Consider the following 21303-nt stretch of genomic DNA (forward strand, 5'->3'; position numbering starts at 1 on the left):
ATGATCATATAGTCTTTTTCATTCCTCTTATCTACTCAGATTATAAGTATTTTAATGATTTATCGTTTATACGTAATTGAATTATTATTTTCCTTTTAATTTAATTTATTAAATATTAGTTTTACACGTTGGTTTCGGAATGTTTATAGATTTACTTTTTAAAATATCACATTAATACTTATTCTAACAATTTGGAACTTATGAGGGTTTTGGTAAAGATACATTTGCATACTAACCACTCATGCACATTCTGAGATGAAGAAACCCTACTTACAGTATAATATACAGACTGACTTACAGCTGTTATAACCTGTTATAAATCTCAGGGTGTGAAAGGTGACCGAGGCTCCCCGGGGGCTGCTGGAGATAAAGGTGAAAAGGTACCAGTACATTCCTCAGTTATATGTACATAACAGTGAGTGTTTGACCTGTTTACTGTTGTGCTGTTTTATATTATTATTATTTATTTATTTATGTATTTATTTATGTACATTTTTATAGGGACCCCCAGGGCCTCCTGGTTATCCAGGTGCAGCTGGAACAACAGGTCAACCTGTAAGTCTCATTATAAAGTCCAGAAATTTTTTGCAGCCATAGATTAGCATCTATTTGCATATTTTTGTTTGTTTCTTTGCTTGTTTTTAATCTGGCAATTTACCCAAAATCTAATTTACATATTTAGACTGTGGTCTAATTGTTTACTGTGTCATTAATAGTGAGAAACTGTGCCGAGAAACAGATCCGATTAGTTACTGTGTCATTAGGCAGAAACTGTGATCTGATTGGTTACTGTGATATTTTCATCTGATTTGTCTGTAGAGGGTCATTAGGGATGGGAATTGTGATGTGATTGGTTACAGTGATATTGGGGGGTGGGGACTGTGATCTGATTGGTTACAGTGACAATCGGGGTGGGAACTGTGATCTGATTGGTTACAGTGACATTAGGGGTGGGGACTCTGATCTGATTGGTTACAGTGACAGTGGGAGTGGGAACTGTGATCTGATTGGTGACAGTGACACTGGGGTGGGAACTGTGATCTGATTGGTGACAGTGATATTGGGGGTGGGAACTGTGATCTGATTGGTGACAGTGATATTGGGGGTGGGAACTGTGATCTGATTGGTTACAGTGACACTGGGGGTGGGAACTGTGATCTGATTGGTGACAGTGTAATTGGGGGTGGGAACTGTGATCTGATTGGTGACAGTGACATTAGGGGTGGGGACTGTGATCTGATTGGTGACAGTGACACTGGGGTGGGAACTGTGATCTGATTGGTTACAGTGACACTGGGGGTGGGAACTGTGATCTGATTGGTGACAGTGATATTGGGGGGTGGGAACTGTGATCTGATTGGTTACAGTGATATTGGGGGGTGGGAACTGTGATCTGATTGGTTACAGTGACAATGGGGAGTGGGAACTGTGATCTGATTGGTTACAGTGACAATGGGGAGTGGGAACTGTGATCTGAATGGTTACAGTGACAATGGGGAGTGGGAACTGTGATCTGATTGGTTACAGTGACAATGGGGAGTGGGAACTGTGATCTGATTGGTTCTGACTTGGAATTAGAAAGGCTTCTGAAGGCACCACATTATTATACATATCTACGCACAGTAAATGTTCTTTCATACAATGTGCAATTAATTCATATTTACTCACATCACATAAATACAGCTCATACTGAGCTCTGTAGTGTCTCAGTCCTTGATTTATGTTTGCAGGGTAATGACGGCAACCCTGGACCCCCTGGTGCTCCTGGACCCCCTGGAGAAAAGGTAACATTCATTAAAATATGTATTACATGTGTGGCTTAAGCAAGAATTTGTCATCGTGTCATAATTACAAAACTTTCCAAACCTCTTTCCAAGATATACATAGCTAGTTATACAATAGATAATACAATAAAAGTTGTTGTATTGTGTAGTGTGGACAATTCCTGACCGTGTGTGTGTGTGTGTGTGTGTGTGTGTGTGTGTTTAACAGGGCAAAGAGGGACTGAAAGGGATTCAGGGTCCTCCAGGTCTGCCAGGCTTAATGGTGAGGAATTAACACTTCAACCGTTTTCTTGAAAGCAGTCTGTCTGATCATTTGCCTTGTGTGTTGAGTCTTTTATCTTTTAAATGTTTTACCCTTGGAAGGTAGTATCTGAGCTCATTAGGATCTGATAGCACCTTTAAACCTTAAATAGTACTTTAATTACAGAGATTTAGTGCTGAGGTGGAAATCTTTTAATAGTTTTCTTCTTATATCACAGTGCTGTTGAATTCTGGGTTCTGATTGGTCAGAAGGTGTTGATTTATTTTCTAAAACAGCAGCTCTGACAGCAATATCAATGCAAGACCTACAAAGAGCAAGCGAATGTCATTTGGATGAATTTTTTTTTAGCATATGTTTATTTGCATAATACAATTTGTTTTCTTTTTGCAAAGGGAATCATGGGTAAGCCAGGGAAGGACGGACGACCAGGGGAAGTGGGCGAGCCGGTAAGAGTTTTATACCTTTAGGTGTATAGTATTACCGTGTTGTGTGATGATAAAGAGCACAAAACCAGCACATTGTGGATGCTAAAAGTGATTTAAATCTATTAAATCTGCCCAACAGGGTAAACAGGGAGAACCTGGAGCACCAGGAAGAGATGGACTCAGAGGTCTTCCTGTAAGCACCAGCTCCTTCTACTATTTGTGCATTAGAGCTAAATAATGGATTATTTTTTACACTTTCTCTTTTCATCCAGGGTTTTAAAGGTCACAGAGGAGAGCCTGGGGAACCAGGGTCAAAGGTTAGTCATGTACTTATAACACTGTGCAGCGGTGAAGAAATGGAAAAGCGTGGTTTATTGACCTGCACATGGTTCAGCGCGTTCCATCACAGGAAAACAGCAGCACCGGTTTTCTAAACGAAATCTCTTTCTTTCAGGGTGAAGAGGGTAAACAGGGTCCACCAGGACGGGAGGGTCCACCTGGGAAAGACGTGAGTCGAATTCTCCGATAATTCTCTATAATAACAGCAGCTCTGACAGCAGTGCAGCTGCAAATCACAGGTTTACGTTAACGCCCTCATTCTACTACGCTACCGTTTCTATAGTAACAGCTCATTCACAGTGACGTGTACGGCACATGCTGCACGTAAGCGGATTACAAACGCGTGTAATCGTCGATATGGCGACGTTTCCTTTATGTAACATTTATGGAAGGAGTCTCCAGTGTAAGCGCTTTCTGAAGCGCTTGTGGTTATTTCGAATTTCTGTTTTACGTAGGGCATCATGGGACCTTCCGGGCCTGAAGGTCACAGAGGACCAAGTGGACAACCGGTGAGACTTTTAAAACACTGTGCGGTAAAAAAAATAAGTTCTACAGTGTGTACAGAATTACAGCTCGAGTTCATCTTTGCACTGTTTTTAGGGTAAACCTGGAGAACCTGGACCACCGGGGAAATCGGGACCATCTGGAACTCCAGTGAGTCCGTACACACCACATGATCACATCGGCAGCCATTTTGAATAACAACCAAATAAACAAAAGCGCAGACCTACATGCTGTGATTGAGTCGAAATAAATTTCACCTTGAATTATTTATTATTTTTTTCCATGGGTTGGTCATCGTGATTTTTGGATTTCTCAGTTAAACATAATCGAGTGTAATATTGGTATTATTATCTAGTGTTGGATAATTGGCTAGTTACATTTTTCTGCTAAATTAAAAATGAGCCAAATTAGAAGGTGCAGTAATCCTATTTTGCACCTTATTTTATTTATAATTTTGCTCCTGTTTTTTTTAAAACATATACATATAATTTCATACAACTATACATTAAGTATATTTTGTATCCTAACTGGCTGAGTAATTGTGCTAAAAATACCTGTATGATCTCAGTATTATAAAGCAGCCGTGTGTGGTTTGAGCCGTTACTGTGCAGCTCTTTCTCCGCTGTTCTTTTCCTCTCTGTCTGATCCGTGTGGGATTGTGTTCAGTGTAGAACATACTCAGAGCTCTGCATTAATCGCTCTCAATCCTTCTTAATCGTACGTGCTGTACTGTACGGATGTTTCAAAACCACACAGATGTCGGTATAAATCCTGTGTTTGTGTAAATCAGGGTCCTCCAGGAGGGAAGGGGGAGACAGGAAACCCGGGACTGCCCGGATTCGCAGGTCCAAAAGGACCGTCGGTGAGTGCAGAGTCGAGGAGAACCGGAACGAGCCTTTCAGACGTCCTGTTCTGATCACTGCTGAGCGAAATATTCGGTCTCATTAACATTCTCTTGAGATTTTTATAACAGTGGTTATAAAACATGACACAGCGATTCCCAATGTATTATTTATTGCTTTGATTATTTATAATCTGAACAGTGTTAATGGAAACAGAAGAACCCTTTATATAACATCACCTTGATTTGGTTCAGAATGAGAAACGTGTTGATTTTTAATCAGCACTTTTGTTTTATTATTATAATTAAAAATCTATTTCAGGTTTGTTAGAAAAGTAAAATAAAAAAAAAACACCTCAGGTTTTATGATTCATGTTGGAAATTGTACTTTACTTTACTTTATTTATTTATTTATTTATTTATTTTGACTTTAAGTATACATTTAAAGGTGCAGCGCGTTGTTTTGTTAAGCATTTTTTGGACCTGTAATAAACATATCATTTGAAATATATATATATATTTTTAAAAGCTATGCTTGGCAACGCAGCCATGCGTTGTATTTAGCTAGCTTCTCTATTTCAGGTTTCGGTTTCCATTATTTTCTGGCCCTGAAATTAGCTCCACCTCCAGTTTCAACAGAGGGGGAGGGGTCAATTGTGAGAAAAGGGAATTCACTCCAGTATAGGGTGCTAAAAACTACAAACTACTATTTATTATTATTATTATTATTATTATTATTATTATTATTATTATTATTATTTAAAACCAAAATAAAGCAGAAGGTTTCATTCAAAATGATTATGGCATCGTTCTGTTTATTCTGAACTGAAAATCCTATTTAAAAATAAAAGTTTTTTTTTTTTTTCCATTCAGGGTCTACCTGGTCCCGTCGGCCCCGAGGGCAAACAAGTAAGTCCTCATTCTCAGCAGTTCAGTCATGTGTCAGTCACAGCATTCAGTTTCATGGCTGTCGTCAGCTGAGAGGAATGACTGTAGATGTTTTTCAGGGCATACCGGGCAAACAGGGAGAAAGAGGCTACAAGGGAGAGAAGGTGAGAATAGAAAGCCAGTTCATATTTTTCCAAAAGGATACTTTTAATTTGTAAACATTCTGCATGCTGGTTGATGGTTCTGGAATAGTTTAAGACGTCGCTTATCGTTTCTTTATCATTTTTTGAAGAAATGATGATTAAGGACCTACAGTGTCGAAGGTGATAGCAGTCATGTAATGTTAAGCTAGCATGATGCTATCCAGTTTCACTCATTTTAATCTTAGCAACATAATTATTTTTTCCACTCAACTCTTCCTTTCTCAGAAATGTTATTGTTATTGGTTTCCTTTGATTGAAACGTTTAAGGTTCGTCCAAATATTTATTCGAAATGATGAAATATGATTAAACAAAGTGCCTGAACTATTAAAGATACAAGAAATAGAAGCCAGCAGCCAATTAGCATGCTGCCAAATGGTAGCTACTCACTCTCACTTATTCATAGCAAAATTAGCAATTCTGACTGTTGGATAAAACCTTTTGTATGTTTTGTACACCTTTCTGGCCCTAAGTTTCAGAATCTTGAAAGCAGTAATCTGATTATCTCTGTGTCTGTCACTTCCTTGTAAACACGGTCCTTTTTTGGCCATTTCCACCTCAGGAAAAAAAAAAAAAAAAAAAAAAACATTTAAAATATGGTGACCTTTGATGCAAAATATAGTTTAAAAAAAAAAATCTTTTTTATCTTTACATCTATTAAAGAGGTTTGTTTGGAACTGTTAAGCGTAGTAGACTTGCAAGCCAGCCTTCACACTTAGCTAGAGGGTCTGGTACATTTTGTCAGTAATTCAGCCAAGAAAGGCCTATTTTTTTTTATAAAAAGACTGAAAATATGGCAGATGACCACAGGCTGTCAGCAGACATGATTCACGCACAACTTCTGAACAGGAAACTTTTTTGAGTCCTATATATTAGTCTGAGATGCTCACTGTGTCACGGTGTTCAAAGGACTGTTTTGCCATCACTAACACACTGGATCCTGCTAACTACTGGGTGGATTAGTTGTTGGATACTGGACCCTGAAGAAAGGTAGAACTCCAGGAAGGGGGTTGATGATCACTGGTCTAGACATCGCTGGCTAAAAAACATTATTATTCCTGAAGAGAATAATGCTGGTGTGCTGCAGATTCCATTCAAATGTGTGAATAAAAGAGTGAATGGTAGACACTAATGATTTGACAAAATGACCAGCCAGATTTCAAGCCCACAGTCTAAAGTTCTTCTCTCCTGTAGGGTGACAATGGCATAAAAGGTGACAAAGGCCCCACGGGAGAACCAGGAATGCCTGGAAACCCAGGAGCTCCAGGCAGAAAGGGTCACACGGGCATGATGGGAATGTCTGGACCTCCTGGAGACATGGGAACCTCTGGACCACCGGGTCCTCCTGGCCAGCCTGGACTTCCAGGACAGAGGGTGAGCTGTTTGACACCATGGATGCCCGATGGATTAGCGAAAGTTAGACTAATGTGGGTTTGGTGTTTGTCCAGGGAGAAACTCCATCTCTGGAATCGATACGCAGGTTAATTCAAGAGGAACTCGCCAAAGAACTACAAGGTGAGACTGATCATGTGGAAACAGAGAGGTATTCACATGTTATTGAGCCAAGCTATGAGCAAGCTTATATTTTAGGTCGTTCACGTTAAAGGAGGGAAGCAAAGAAATGCGTGCCAGTTTTGTGATATAGGCATCCGTAGAACCATTTAATCTCGTCGACTAGATTTTAAAAGATTGAGACACATGTTTAGCTCCATGTTCGTTACTAAAGGCAGCTGCTGTAGTGGACACATCCTTCTCGAAGGTCAACTTTACAAAAACAACAACAATTAATTCATGAATATGACTGTGGGAATTTTATCCACCATGTTTGTTTAAACTTTCATGGAACTCTGTAGTCAGGTGAACAGGATTACGAGATTGCCAAATGTCCTCAAATCTGGCCATAGGAAGGAGCTCATAGTTTTGTTTTGTTCTTCCTGAGTTGAGCAGCTTACACAAATACTGCATAAAAGTGCAGTGCTAACTTCAGATTGAAAGACTGTTTTTAACTCTTTATTCATGCATTCCCAGCCAAGATGGCCTACTTCATGTCCCAGATTCAGCCCACACACATAAAGAGCTCAGCCGGGCGTCCTGGTCCACCTGGACCTCCAGGAAAAGAAGGGCAACCTGGACGACCAGGTCCACCTGGAGAGTCTGGTATGCCTGGCCAAAATGGAGCAGAGGGACCCCGAGGTCCAGCAGGTCCTAAAGGTACTTTATAAAACAGGAAATGGGAGTTAATATGGCTTACAGTTTGTGAAATATGTGTTTCTTGTGTAGTGTAGGCGTTTTTTTTTTTTATTTTCAAACAAATTTGGTTAAATGGGAAATACTCATGAAGAAGATCTGACCTCATTTACTGCTGATTTGCAGGTGAAAGAGGTGCCAGAGGGGAGAAGGGAGAAAATGGTGTTGGACAGAGAGGAGAGCCTGGTCCATCTGGTCCCATTGGTAAAACCCTATTTTTAATAATTATTTTTTCAGGAAAGAAACCAATGAGCCCCAGATCTCACCGATGGTGGGAGGATGTTGTCGAAAACATTTGGTAAAACATTAGGGGGAAGAATTATGGTGGAACCCCGCAAATATAAATAGGCCTTCTGTAAAGGTAAAAAAAAACACAACAGTGGCCAAAAATTTTAACGTATACATTACTTGGTTGGTGTAAGCTTCCAGTTTCACAAATCATTATAAAATATTCACCAGCAGCTCTCTCAGATAAACTATCTCTCTGATCTAGGTCCAGCAGGAATTCCTGGAGACGGTAAAGACGGTCTTCCGGGAGCAACTGGAGCTCAGGGTGAACCTGGACATCCAGGTCCTCATGGACAACCTGGCCCACCGGGACCTCCGGGGCAGTGTGACCCCTCTCAGTGTGCCTACTACGCTAGCCTGGCATCACGACCTCACACTAAGAACGTCAAGGGAACCTAAACCTCTCTCTGCATGCCTGGGCCTATTTATGAACTCATGAGAACCTAAAGCTTTTCCTGACAAGATCCGGGGAGCTTTGGTTGGGGGGAAGATGAGACATTTCAACATGTTAGGGAGTGTGTTTTATGGGTGTGTGTCCTGCCGGTCAGATATTATGAGTAATTTGTTCGCTTGGTAGGAATGGGGAGGGTTTGTACTGTAAGCTAAGGGAGGTGAGTAATTTAAAATGCAGCTGATTTTTTTTTTTTTTTTTTTACATCAGGGAATTTCACTCAGTTCAGACTAAGATGTATTGTCCTGTGTTTTTTTAATGCAACCTGCAAAGTCTGCTCTATTTCTTTAGTTGGAGAGACTATAGTAATACCACACAGATAGACTGATGGTAATAAATTAGCCTCAGGTCTTCAACCATTGTGTGCAGAATCCATTGTTACGGAGGTTTTTTTTGGAGTGTGTGTGTATTGGGCAATTATCGAGCTAGGAGAGTTGTTTTCTGGAGTTGTATCAATTTGTCCTGGTTGGTAGTGTGACAGAGGAAGAAAAAAAAACAAATATAATCTTCGCACACAGAGATCGCACATGAGATCGTTAGCGAGCCGCTCCAAGACGGTTATGTAGCCAGTTTGCAGATTTTCATGATTAGCAAAACTAGTCTTAATCCAGGAACCAAAAAACCCACCATTTTTCACCCACTGAAGATAATTACGTTTGTCACTTCGAATTTGTTCTCTAGAGGAGCTTAAGAGCTTTTCTGCTGTTTACACAAACATGACTCATGGCGTGCAGTCGTTCCTGTCACAGCTGAAAAGCTGGTAACATTTGTATTAGCCACTTAAATAGAGGTTATTAAAGGATGTACTTTAATGCACAAGTGCATTGACCAGTGACGTTTTGTTCGAGTATCTTCATACACTGCACGTGATGTCCTTTCCTGTTTCTGATTTCTTTTCACCAACACACATGGAATGACCAGCAAGGTCCTAGAGAGACGAAAATGATTCTTAGAACAGTGTGAATGATCACTATATGGATTATAACATGGCGGCATTTTCCTTGCCATGCCCTAATTTGTGTGACAAGGTCAAAATACACCTCTATAATCCATTCGAAACCTAATTCTCCATCTAACTTTGATATCTATTGATTGTAGCTCAAGGACTTTTCCATATTGAATATCGAGAACTCGTGTGTAAGACCTCTTACCGCTTTCCTATCTGAGCAGAGATGTTTGTTGTTATGATCATCGCCATCTACTGTGCTGGGGTGGAATTGCCAACAGTATATTGTGAATTTTCAGAAGCATCTTGAAGTTATGCTGGATGGAATTCAAGACGTTTTAATATGAATAGTAGGTCTATATCCATTTTACAAACAGAGGAACAAGTTAAAATGACCAAAGGGGGTGATAAAGATCAAGTTAGCTAGGTAGTTTTAAGCGATACGACATTTAGCCACGACAAGCATCGACAATTGAGCAAACGCAATAAAAAATAAACATATCATCTAATCAAATCCCAGTCGAGCCACGTTAAAATTCGGACAATGGTCAAGTGAATGTACGTAGTCAGCTAGCTATAATCACCAAACTGGTTATCTTAGCTAGCTAGAGCTAGTTCACTAGCTAGCCATGTTGGTATTCTGTAAAACCGGATTAAATCTACGCATACAGCATTCATACTGTGTAAATAAGCATTCATTTTCTTTTAGAGCCATTTCACATGCTCTAGCTACGTACACAGACTAGTTAAACGTTTCCACAAATGACTTTTCATTCACGAGACTTCCGCAAACAAGACGGCATCATTTCCTGAAACTGGAATGGAGGAAGGTCTTCCAGGAGAGATGGCCTAGACGAAGAGATTTATGGCCAGACTCTGTTTATCATCTTGGGCCATTTTAAGACAATTTAATTATCACAGTGTCCTCACAGCACAAAACTTGTTTGTGCTTGCCCGTGCAATCTAATCCCCACTGATGAAAAATGGCAAGTGCTAACGACGTGATACGTTTCGACAAGCTTTGCTCATTACACATTTGAATAGTTATGTAAATTAAGTGCTTTCTCAATTTGCAAGCAAGCCTAATGCCTGATTATTATTATTTTATTTTATTTTTACCGCCGCCTCTCTCACAGCTGGTGTTACCATTGTGTGACTTTTATATTTCTTTTCTTTTTTTTTTTTTTTTTTGCTTTATTTTGAAAGTTTAAAGTTGTGTTCATAATTATTCTCCTCAATCACAGGTTGTATTAAATTATTTTACCAGTACAGGCCTTTTTAAAAAAAAAAAAAAAAAAAATTGTGCATGGTAAAGTCTACCTGTTTATACTGATTAATTGGTGCTACAATTTTAGCCAGGACAATGCATATGTATGTATTTGAAGAGAATATACAGTACATTGTAATAAAGTGTGGATCAGGTACATTTTATAGAGCGTGTTTTCACTGTCATTGCTCAATACTCGCTCAATTCACTGTCGTATCGAATTTTTTTTTTTCCAGGTCATCCGCCAAAAATCTGCGTTCACGTGACTGCAATACGTCCTGAATGTAGAGACAGAAACACAGTGTGCTGCGTTATAGTTTCAGAAGTTATATTCATCTGAATTTTACGGGTTGCGTGTTAAGTTTTTCTTTTGTAGTGTCAATGTTTCCACGTATAAAAGTTATGTGTATTCAGATTCTGGTCACACAGCGGCTGAAGCTGATTATCGGGGTTCTCCGTTTCGGATGAGTAAAATCACCTCCTGCGGTAATACCTGCACACGAGAAGCTATTCTCGTATAAGGAGAAGATTTTTAGCCACGCAGGCCGGCATGAGACGTGCGTTTTATTTTATTTTCGTGATGTTTTCAGTACAGGTGCTCATGCCACAAAGGCGAGCTAGTTACAATTCTCCAGTCCTGTGAAAGTCTAGTTTTATATATCAATAACCATAATAACCCTTTTAGAAACAGGAAGTAGTGTGACGAGCTGAACCAATCACGTTACTCAACATGTGGGCCTGAGCGTGAATAGCTTCCTCACCTGATGCAGAGTTCTAATGGTTTCCATTACAAATACCATTACGTACCATCAGCTAATCATTAAGACCATTACTGGTCCTTAATAGTATCCGCTAGACATAACATGCCACCAACAGAACGCAACAAATTACCAGTAGAGTTTCCATTAAAACCATTACAATTCCCATTACAACCATTAGACATTCTATGAGGGGTTCTATTGGGTTTTTTTTTTTTCCAGCAGGGAAAGTGAACCCCAGACTATTATTTTACTCTAAAAGCATTCCAAAATATTGTTTTGTTTGTTTCGTTGTTTTTTTTTTTGTTTTTTTTTTTTTACGAATTTTAAAACAAACAATAAACAATAGCAAGAGATTCGCTGTTTTGTTGGTGGTGGAGAATTTTTTATTTCAGCTTTCCAGTTGCTGCACCAAAGTGTTAGTGTATAGCTTAACTTCTGGTCGTTTTTACTAACATTATCCATGATCACACTGTTCAAAAGAGTTACTAGTTAAATCTAAGGCACTTGTTTGTAGGTTGGTCACAGCTGCCACACACCTTATTCTATACTTTTCCACTGCATTTAAGACAGGCTCAGGTTTCCAGCTCGTGAGTTTCTGGGATATACGTTTAAAAACATCTGTCGTTCACCATGTCCGTAATGTAATCTTAACCACGTATTCACATCTTGCGCTACGAAAAAAATAGAACATTGAAAATGCCTGTCTAAATGTTTGCCCCTTTTGTTTTTTATTCTCGTGTATGTACAAGTCACAGAAATAAACTGGTCAAAGAGTCTCCATGCTGCTGCTGTCAGGAATGTGGATCATAATGTTGACGTCTGAGTCTCTTCAAGCTTGTCAGAGCTGCTCTCTCAGCTGTTATTGATGACAGAGATGATAATGATGATGATGATGATGATGATGATGACGGACGAAGGTTTCTTTCAGGTTCACGGGCCCTTAACGTTGATGGATTTTTTCCCGCTCACTACATAAAGAGGCTGAGGCCTGAAGCAGTCTGAGGGGTCACACATGCCCGGGGGACCTGGAGGTCCTCTGCTACCTGGGGTTCCTGGGATACCCGGGGTACCCGCTTCTCCTCGGCCACCATTTTGGCCATCTCTACCGATGCCGGGCTTCCCAGGAGGTCCTGCATCGAAAACAAACCAAACACAGTATCAAATGGCCATAAAGACACAACGCTGTGTTAAGGCTTTTTTTTTTTTTTTAATTCTTTGCATTTACTGTTCTATCTTAATTACTTATTTATTTTATTTGTTACTCTCTGGCATGGTCGTTGGTAGCAGACAGGCTGCTTTGATTACACACAACAGTCTCTAGAATTGAAGGTTCTGTGTAAACTCCAGAGACTTTTTGATTTAATACACTGTGCTGTTGCCACATCATTGGCTGATTGGATGACGGCATAAATGAGCAGGTGTACAGGTGTTCCTAATAAAGAGGACGGTCTATATATATGTGCATGTACACACACACACACACACACACACACACACTTTTCAATTATTTAAAGGAATTTTTGTTTTTACTTTCCTTCCTTTTTTATTTAGGAATGTTTATTTAGGACTTTTTTACTTTGAATTTTTTTTTTTTTTATAAATAATCTTTTTTTTTTTTAGGATTTTATTTCTGTAATACTTTTATTTTTGTCTATTTTTCCGCATCCTATTGTATTATTTACCTTTTAAACAATTTCAACTGTATTTAAATATTTTAATGTAGTAAAGGTGCCATATGCACACAATTATTATTATTATTATTATTATTATTATTATTATTGCTGTTGTAGCTGTTATTCTTCTTCTTCTTCTTCTTCTTCTTCTTCTTATTATTATTATTATGCCACAGATAATTAATTATATAGGAAAAACTGTTATCTGTGGCATCTTGTCACAAATGGTTTTTCTATTTATTCAGTTGTACGTGTATACTGATTGTATTTTATGTATTTTTTTTTATATAATTTCCTCTAAAAACAATTTCTCAGTTCATACATTAATATTAAAGAGGTGTCCTGCACTTGGGGGCGTACGCTGAATATGTGTCTAATTGAATGTTTACGCGGTGAGTGTGAATGTAAATTCTGCTAGTCGTGTATAGAGTCGATGGGCGTGGCTTGTCTTGGTTGTTGCACATGTTTACTCATTTAGTATCTGCTTTTATGGGATGATTTATGGTTTTACCTTGAACACCTGGCTCTCCAGGAAGTCCTTGGACTCCAACACCATTATCTCCTTTGTCTCCTTTTGGCCCAGCATCACCTATCACACACACACACACACACACACACACACACACACACACACACACACCATTACCCTAACATGGTGATATTTCTTAAAAGTGCAACATGAGAGCAATACATTTAAGATGAATCACTGCTTTCTTCTTTTTTCTGACTGAGCGAAGCCGTACCTTTAGGTCCTTGTTTCCCGGGTAAGCCGTAGAAGCCTGGAGGCCCCTGAGGGCCCGGAGGTCCCATCGCTCCGACTCCTCCAGCAGCCCCAGCAGGTCCGGGGGGTCCAGGCGGTCCCGCAGGCCCGGGGGTACCGGGGGCACCGATGGACAGAGGCTTCTTCGCCAGTTCTTTCTTATAAGCATCCAGATGTTCTGTAGAAAAATATACAAAAGAATAAAAGACAGCAATAAAAACAGTCGTCTTATTCTTTAGCAGTAGAGAAATAAACCTACATGATAATTTATTATAATTATAAATATTATCTTATAAAAGATCAAAATAACTCGCCTTCAACCACAGCAGAACAAATATGACGAATCTTCTCATCGTTTAGTTTGGGACCCTAAAGAGAACAATGCAATCAGACATATATATAGATATATATATATATATAGACATTTATATAAATTATTCATATTATTAATTTGAATAGTAATCCTGTTTACACACAAATATTACATTTTTGTAACTATTTATTATTAGTTATATATTTTTAATTCAATGTTCATTCAGCGCCCTGAGGAATAAAAATGTGGTATATAAGTGACACACCTAAATACAGAAGCATAAACAAACAAACAAACAAAAACAAACAAACAAATAAATAAGGCATCGTTGTTATTATCACTTCATGACTAACACGAATAATGCTGAAGTAAACACTCCACTCCTCGGTGTGTTGTGCCTTTTTGTAGTTGTTTTATTTATTTATTTATTTATTTATTTAAATAAAGTTTGTTTTAAAAATGAACGTGCGTCACTTTCACCTTTGAACTTGTAAATATTGAACTATTTCTATTAAAATGATATTTCCCATGATTCCCCTCGTGTTGTGTAAGAGAAGTGCGAGTGTACAGGAATTCCTCGAGGTCCCGGTGGTCCCGGTATTCCTCTGTCCCCCTCCAGGCCCGGCGCTCCCTGAGGTCCGGCGAGTCCCTCGTGTCCCGGCTGTCCTGGACGTCCATCAGCACCGGTCGCTCCTCTCTGTCCTTTCTCTCCTCGCTGCAGAACATCATTACACTTCATTACAGTACAGTTCAACTCTTCTGTTCAGCTCACAATACTTCATATATATATATATATATATATATATATATAATATCATTTTTATATCATTTTAAGTTAATTTTATTTCAATTCTTTTCAGTTCAGGTAACAATAATAAAAAAAATCTGTATTAAATAAATATTAACACTAACGATAATAGATAAGTCTTTCCCACATAAAAGTTTTAAAAATTAAAGATTTATTTAAAAATATTATAATTAAATGTTTATTTATGGTAATACAAAATATTAAATGTATATTAATACTATAGATGATGATTTTTTTTTTTTTAGCAACATGAAAATGTCTGTGGTTTTCTCATATCTTTATTTCATTTATTCTTATTTCTCTAAAACTAAAGGTCATTTGTAAAAGTCTCAGTGTAATTGCTGAGGCATTGCTGCTGGTGATTTTGACCTGTAGCGTTATTAAAAGGTGCAGTGTGTGAAGTTTAGAGCCCCCTGCTGCCTGTGTGCTGAACTGCAGCTGAATTTAAATTGGATGTGTTCACTCGTGTGTGTAAATATATGTGTGTGTGTGTGTGTGTTTGTACGTACATCTCCTTTGATTCCAGCGATGCCTGGAGGACCCTGTAAGAGTAAAATAAATGAAAAAATAAACTCTAATTAAAGCCTCAATCAAAACAAATTTAACACTTAATAATGTGCACTAAAAAAAACTGTACCTGGTCACCTTTACCTCCTGTACTGCCGGGAATACCTGGAGCACCCTGTGGAGCAATAATAATAATAATAATAATAATAACAATAATAATAATAACAATAACAATAATAATAATAATAATAATAATATTTTGTTAATTTAAAAAAAAATCTATTTTCATTAAGACTATATATATTCAATTATTCATGTATTATGTACATCACCACTTACCTCACTTCCTTTCAGACCAACTGGACCTTCAGCACCCTGTAATAACACACACACACACACACACACACACACACACACACACACACACACACAAACATGATGTCTCTATACAGTTAAATAAAACTTCAGTAAAATGTCTATCTATCCATCCATCCATAACCCCCGATACACACACACACAAACACACACACACACACACACACACACACACACCCAACCCCATTTCTCTCTCTCTCTTCAACTTTATTTGTTTGTGAGTCTCTGTGTCTGTTTATCTCTCTGTCTTTCTATAACCTGCATCAGTGCCACCTCTCACCTGATCTCCTTTGTGACCTGTGTGACCTTTGATCCCTCGAGGACCCATGATCCCGCGATCTCCTTTCTCACCCTGTGAAAGACAAAAACATCATCACCACCTGTCCGTCAGTGTCCTACACGTAACCACCACGTGTCCCGTGATACAGAAATGCACAGGTGTTATTTTCTCCAGTGTAACTCTGAAAGTTGTCATGTAACTGCAGTGTTCTTCCTCTCTAATAAACACGTGTGCTATCGTCTACAGTTTCTGCGGATCGTCATGTTGTGTGACGTGGACTCACCGGGATTCCCTGCAGTCCCGTCGCACCGATCGGACCCGGCTTTCCTGGGTCACCCTGTGGGAAAATACATCCCCCATCATTTAACCATCATTTAATAATACCAACATTTAACTCAGGGCATAATTAATATTCATGTAGGAGTTAACGCAGAGAGGTTTATTTACAAAACTCTCACATGAAAGTGAAATCTAACGGAATATTCTATTCTTCTTCACGTTACCGTTACAGCATGGGTTTATTTATTATGACTAATGCAACTGTTTTTGTTTTATGTTCTTTAATGTGCTGAAGGTGTGAACACACCGTGGCTCCTTTAACTCCGGGGATCCCGGCATCTCCAGGAGCTCCTTGTCCTCCCTGCAACAATCACAGATATGGCATTTATTACACCAACGTCATCGTCATCCATCTTTCCATTCATCCATCCATTCCTCTATTCATCCATCCATCCATCCATCCATTCCTCTATTCATCCATCCATCCATCCATCTTTCCATTCATCCATCCATTCCTCTATTCATCCATCCATCCATCCATCCATTCCTCTATTCATCCATCCATCTATTCATCCAGCCATCCATCCATCTTTCCATTCATCCATCCACCCATCCATCTATTCATCCATCCATCCATCCACCTTTCCATTCATCCATCCATTCCTCTATTCATCCATCCATCCATCTTTCCATTCATCTATTCATCCATCCATCCATCCATCCATCCATCCATCTATTCATCCATCCATCCATCCATCCATCTTTCCATTCATCCATCCATTCCTCTATTCATCCATCCATCCATTCATCCATCCATTCCTCTATTCATCCATCTATCTATCCATCCAGCCATCCATCCATCTTTCCATTCATCTATTCATCCATCCATCCATCCATCTTTCCATTCCTCTATTCATCCAGCCATCCATCCACCTTTCCATTCATCCATCCATCCATCCATCCATCCATCTATTCATCTATTCATCCATCCATCCATCTTTCCATTCCTCTATTCATCCAGCCATCCATCCATCTTTCCATTCATCCATCCATCCATCCATCCATCCATCTATTCATCTATTCATCCATCCATCCATCTTTCCATTCATCTATTCATCCATCCTTTCATCCATCCATCCATCCATCTATTCATCCATCCAGCCATCTGTCTATTCATCATCCATCTATTCATCCATCCATTCAGCTATTCATCCATCCATCCATCCATCCATTCATCTATTAATTCATCCGTCTATTCATCCATCCATTCAGCTATTCATCAATCTATCCATCTTTCCTTCCATCCATCCATCTATTCATCTTCACATTCATCCCATCCAGCCATCTATTCATCCATCCATTCATCTATTCATCCATCCATCCATCCATTCATCCCATCTACGCATCCATCCATCTATCAGTCTCTCTGTCTGATGTATGTTATTGTTTAGGGAATAAAATCTACTGAAACTCTTCATGTTCACTAATGAACCTGATCAGTGGGAGGAACTTACAGGTTTACCAGGAAGACCAGTTGGACCCACAGGACCTTCAGCTCCATTCTCACCCTGTAACACACACACACACACACACACACACACACACACATTAGGCATGTTATAACCTTATGTAGACCCTTTAAGTATCGGCTTGATTTCAACCAATCGGTGATGCGCAGTGTGATATAAGCACCGCGACTAATAAATCCTGGTCCACGGAAAAGTACCGACACAGGAACAGGAACTAAAAAAGGTTCCAGTCAGGGGTGGCGTGATGAAGTGGAGTTACTGTTACCACACTGATTATTTTCCTACAACAACCTACCTTATCACCCATAGGTCCCACAATCCCTTGCTTTCCTGGTAAACCCTGTATTTTGGAGAAAATAGAAATAGTCAGTTTTACTGTAACACACACACACACACACACACACACACACACACACACACACACACAGATGCTTTAATGCACCTACTGGGATTCCAACAATGCCTCTGAGTCCACCAGCTCCAGGTAGTCCAGGTTCTCCCTGTGTTACACACACACACACACACACACACACACATAGACACACACACACACACACACACACACACACACACACACACAATATAACACCTCTATAAATATTTGTGTATTGATATTGATGATAATGATAATGTTCATAATAAGGCAAATGTCATTGTGACGCTCACCTTTTCTCCCGGAATACCCGGTTCACCATCCACTCCATTTCTGCCTGCGTCACCCTACGACACACACACACACACACACACACACACACACACACCATCATCATCATCACTGCCATTTTTGGACTCATTATCATCATTCCAATCATCATGAGGATATTATTAGTCTAATGATGATGATATTTTACTCACAGGCTCTCCTTTGGCACCCGTGGCGCCTGTGGGACCTAGACGACCTACAGCACCCTGTAACACCAACCCGGTTACACCAATGACACCAGTTACAGCAATGACACCAGTTACACCAATGACGCATTTAACACATTTAACCTTCCTGTTTTTACTGTGCCCTGAGAAATAAATAATTCAGCAGTGTATTCAATAACAATCATCTAAACTAAAGAAGAACACACCCTGTTAGGGGAAAATAAGTGACAGGGTGCTGTGATGAAGCAGAGTTACCAACCCGGCGCTGATTATTTTCCAATAGCAGCATTTACTGAAGTGTTTTATTCCTCTTATACCACAGCAATTTGCCAACGAATACCATTTTTATAATCTTCTGGGATATATTTTTTTTATTGTTAATTTTTTTTTATAATTGAAATTTTTGGTTGACTTCAATGTTTTTGTTCCTTCAGTTATATGTTTTAATACATTTTCTTTATTATTTTCTGTAAGTAAATCTTTTCAACATTTTTTTTTTGACTCGGTTAAGATTACTTCAGTTATTTTGCTTTGTAGCAATTATCAAGATTATTAATAGGATTTAAGATTCTCATAGTAGGGGTTTGGTATTTATATATAATTTTAAACAAACAGACAAACAAATAAATACATTGGTGAAGGTTATTAACATGTGACCTTTATGACCTTCGAGTGACTTTTTAGCAAATCGTCCAACAGTATTTCTCAAGGGAAAAAATAATCAGTGTGATTTTTTTTTTCTTTTTTTAGAAAATCTAATAAAAAAATCTATTCTGTAACCATTTTTAATCCACATAGTTACATCAATACAAAAGATGTGCTTACCTCATCACCTTTAGGCCCCTGAGGTCCATCACGTCCTCGGATACCTTCAACACCCTGTTACACACACACACACACACACACACACACACACACACACACAGTAAGAGTAGCTAGTAAGAGCGTTATGGTAAGAATTGTCATCCCATAGCTAGCTAGACAACCTGAACACATTAGCCTGCAGTGACAGTAATAAATGTAGTAATAAATGTAATGTTTAAGGAGAAACAGAAAAATGCACGTACGGTGGAATTTGTAAACAAAACTTTGTTTGAAATTTAAGTGGATATTAATGAATATTATTCATAAATAACATGGCTAACAATGGCTAGACTGACCAATCAGGACTTCACTATCCCATCACTGGTTATCATCAGGCTCCGTCGCTCTCTCTGACTAAACATATTAAATTCAGTACTGAACCCTTTTATCTGAGACATCTCTCTGTAGAAGACACGGGTCACACATGTTAGATAAGACCAGAGTGCTAGATGCTAACACTGCAGGCCAGGTTCTAAAACACTGATATAATGAACAAACAGGTGGATGTGTACCGGAGACCCTGGTGGTCCTGTGGGTCCGGGAATGCCGTTAAAACCTGGAGGACCCTGCAGAGACGACAGAGCAGAGAGAAAAAACGTCAGACATGTCGCATGTCTGTGGCATTGACAAACTCCTTTTCCATTGGTGGTTAGACCAGTGGAAATGACAAGTTTCTGAGCTAGCAAAAAAGCAAACCTGAAATAGAATTGCACATAAAGATATCTGAGCAGAGTAGTAGAGAATAGAACTCGATAGAATAGAATAAAATAAAATAATTTGTCTATTGAATAGAATAGAAGAAATGAAAGAGAATAGACCAAACACAATAAAATAGCGTAGAGTATAAGACAATTCAGTTCTGAAAACAGAACACAATAATAGAATAGAACAGAGTAGAATAGAATAGAGTAGAGTAGAATAGAGTAGAACAGAACAGAATAGAACAGAGTAGAATAGAGTAAAGTAGAAAAGAACAGAGTACAATAGAGTACAATAGAGTAGAATAGAACAGATTACAGTACAGTAGAATAGAATAGAGTAGCAGAGTGGAGTAGAATAAAGAAGAACAGAATACTGTAGAATAGAGTAGAATAGAACAGAGTAGAATAGAGTAGAATAGAACAGAGTAGAATAGAGTAGAATAGAACAGAGTAGAATAGAATAAAGTAGAATAGAGTAGAATAGAACAGACTACAGTACAGTAGAATAGAGTAGAATAGAACAGAGTACAGTCCAGTAGAATAGAGTAGAATAGAACAGAGTACAGTACAGTAGAATAGAGTAGAATAGAACAGAGTACAGTACAGTAGAATAGAGTAGAATAGAACAGAGTACAGTACAGTAGAATAGAGTAGAATAGAACAGACTACAGTACAGTAGAATAGAGTAGAATAGAACAGAGTACAGTACAGTAGAATAGAGTAGAATAGAACAGAGTACAGTACAGTAGAATAGAGTAGAATAGAACAGACTACAGTACAGTAGAATAGAGTAGAATAGAACAGAGTACAGTACAGTAGAATAGAGTAGAATAGAACAGAGTACAGTACAGTAGAATAGAGTAGAATAGAACAGACTACAGTACAGTAGAATAGAGTAGAATAGAACAGAGTACAGTACAGTAGAATAGAGTAGAATAGAACAGAGTAGAATATAGTAGAATAGAACAGAGTCGAATAGAGTAGAATAGAGTAGAGTAGAGAATAATAGAACAGAGTAGAATAGAATAAAGTAGAATACAGTAGAATAAAGTACAATAGAGTAGAATAGAATAGAATAGAATAGAGTAGAATAGAGCAGAATAGAATAGAGTAGAGTAGAATAGAGTAGAACAGAACAGA

General features: G+C 38.6%; 2 protein-coding genes across 3 annotated transcripts in view; one reads left to right on the top strand and one right to left on the bottom strand.

Moving 5' to 3' along the window:
• col22a1 (collagen, type XXII, alpha 1) overlaps positions 1-11525 on the top strand; it is a 77715-nt gene extending 66190 nt beyond the window's left edge. For both annotated transcript variants that reach the window (XM_053641013.1, XM_053641014.1), the window contains 18 exons: positions 327-380; positions 502-555; positions 1731-1784; positions 1993-2046; positions 2439-2492; positions 2611-2664; positions 2744-2788; positions 2926-2979; positions 3266-3319; positions 3411-3464; positions 4105-4176; positions 5029-5064; positions 5163-5207; positions 6439-6618; positions 6693-6759; positions 7273-7455; positions 7618-7695; positions 7985-11525. In XM_053641013.1, coding sequence (XP_053496988.1) covers positions 327-380; positions 502-555; positions 1731-1784; positions 1993-2046; positions 2439-2492; positions 2611-2664; positions 2744-2788; positions 2926-2979; positions 3266-3319; positions 3411-3464; positions 4105-4176; positions 5029-5064; positions 5163-5207; positions 6439-6618; positions 6693-6759; positions 7273-7455; positions 7618-7695; positions 7985-8178 — 1386 coding nt within the window. In that variant the 3' untranslated portion in view covers positions 8179-11525. The remainder of the gene's footprint in view (positions 1-326; positions 381-501; positions 556-1730; positions 1785-1992; positions 2047-2438; positions 2493-2610; positions 2665-2743; positions 2789-2925; positions 2980-3265; positions 3320-3410; positions 3465-4104; positions 4177-5028; positions 5065-5162; positions 5208-6438; positions 6619-6692; positions 6760-7272; positions 7456-7617; positions 7696-7984) is intronic.
• A 609-nt stretch (positions 11526-12134) lies between these two features.
• LOC128617838 (collagen alpha-3(IX) chain-like) overlaps positions 12135-21303 on the bottom strand; it is a 36707-nt gene continuing 27538 nt past the window's right edge. Inside the window, exons 20-37 of the mRNA XM_053641015.1 lie at positions 19975-20028; positions 19424-19477; positions 18584-18637; positions 18395-18448; positions 18175-18228; positions 18024-18068; positions 17714-17767; positions 16507-16560; positions 16204-16257; positions 15921-15992; positions 15605-15640; positions 15396-15440; positions 15268-15300; positions 14519-14665; positions 13952-14006; positions 13621-13815; positions 13389-13466; positions 12135-12334 (exon numbers count right to left, since the gene is read on the bottom strand). Of these exons, the coding sequence (XP_053496990.1) occupies positions 12135-12334; positions 13389-13466; positions 13621-13815; positions 13952-14006; positions 14519-14665; positions 15268-15300; positions 15396-15440; positions 15605-15640; positions 15921-15992; positions 16204-16257; positions 16507-16560; positions 17714-17767; positions 18024-18068; positions 18175-18228; positions 18395-18448; positions 18584-18637; positions 19424-19477; positions 19975-20028 (1338 nt within the window). The remainder of the gene's footprint in view (positions 12335-13388; positions 13467-13620; positions 13816-13951; positions 14007-14518; positions 14666-15267; positions 15301-15395; positions 15441-15604; positions 15641-15920; positions 15993-16203; positions 16258-16506; positions 16561-17713; positions 17768-18023; positions 18069-18174; positions 18229-18394; positions 18449-18583; positions 18638-19423; positions 19478-19974; positions 20029-21303) is intronic.

The sequence above is a fragment of the Ictalurus furcatus genome, chromosome 14 (genome assembly GCF_023375685.1).
Source record: "Ictalurus furcatus strain D&B chromosome 14, Billie_1.0, whole genome shotgun sequence".
NCBI classification, from domain to species: domain Eukaryota; kingdom Metazoa; phylum Chordata; class Actinopteri; order Siluriformes; family Ictaluridae; genus Ictalurus; species Ictalurus furcatus.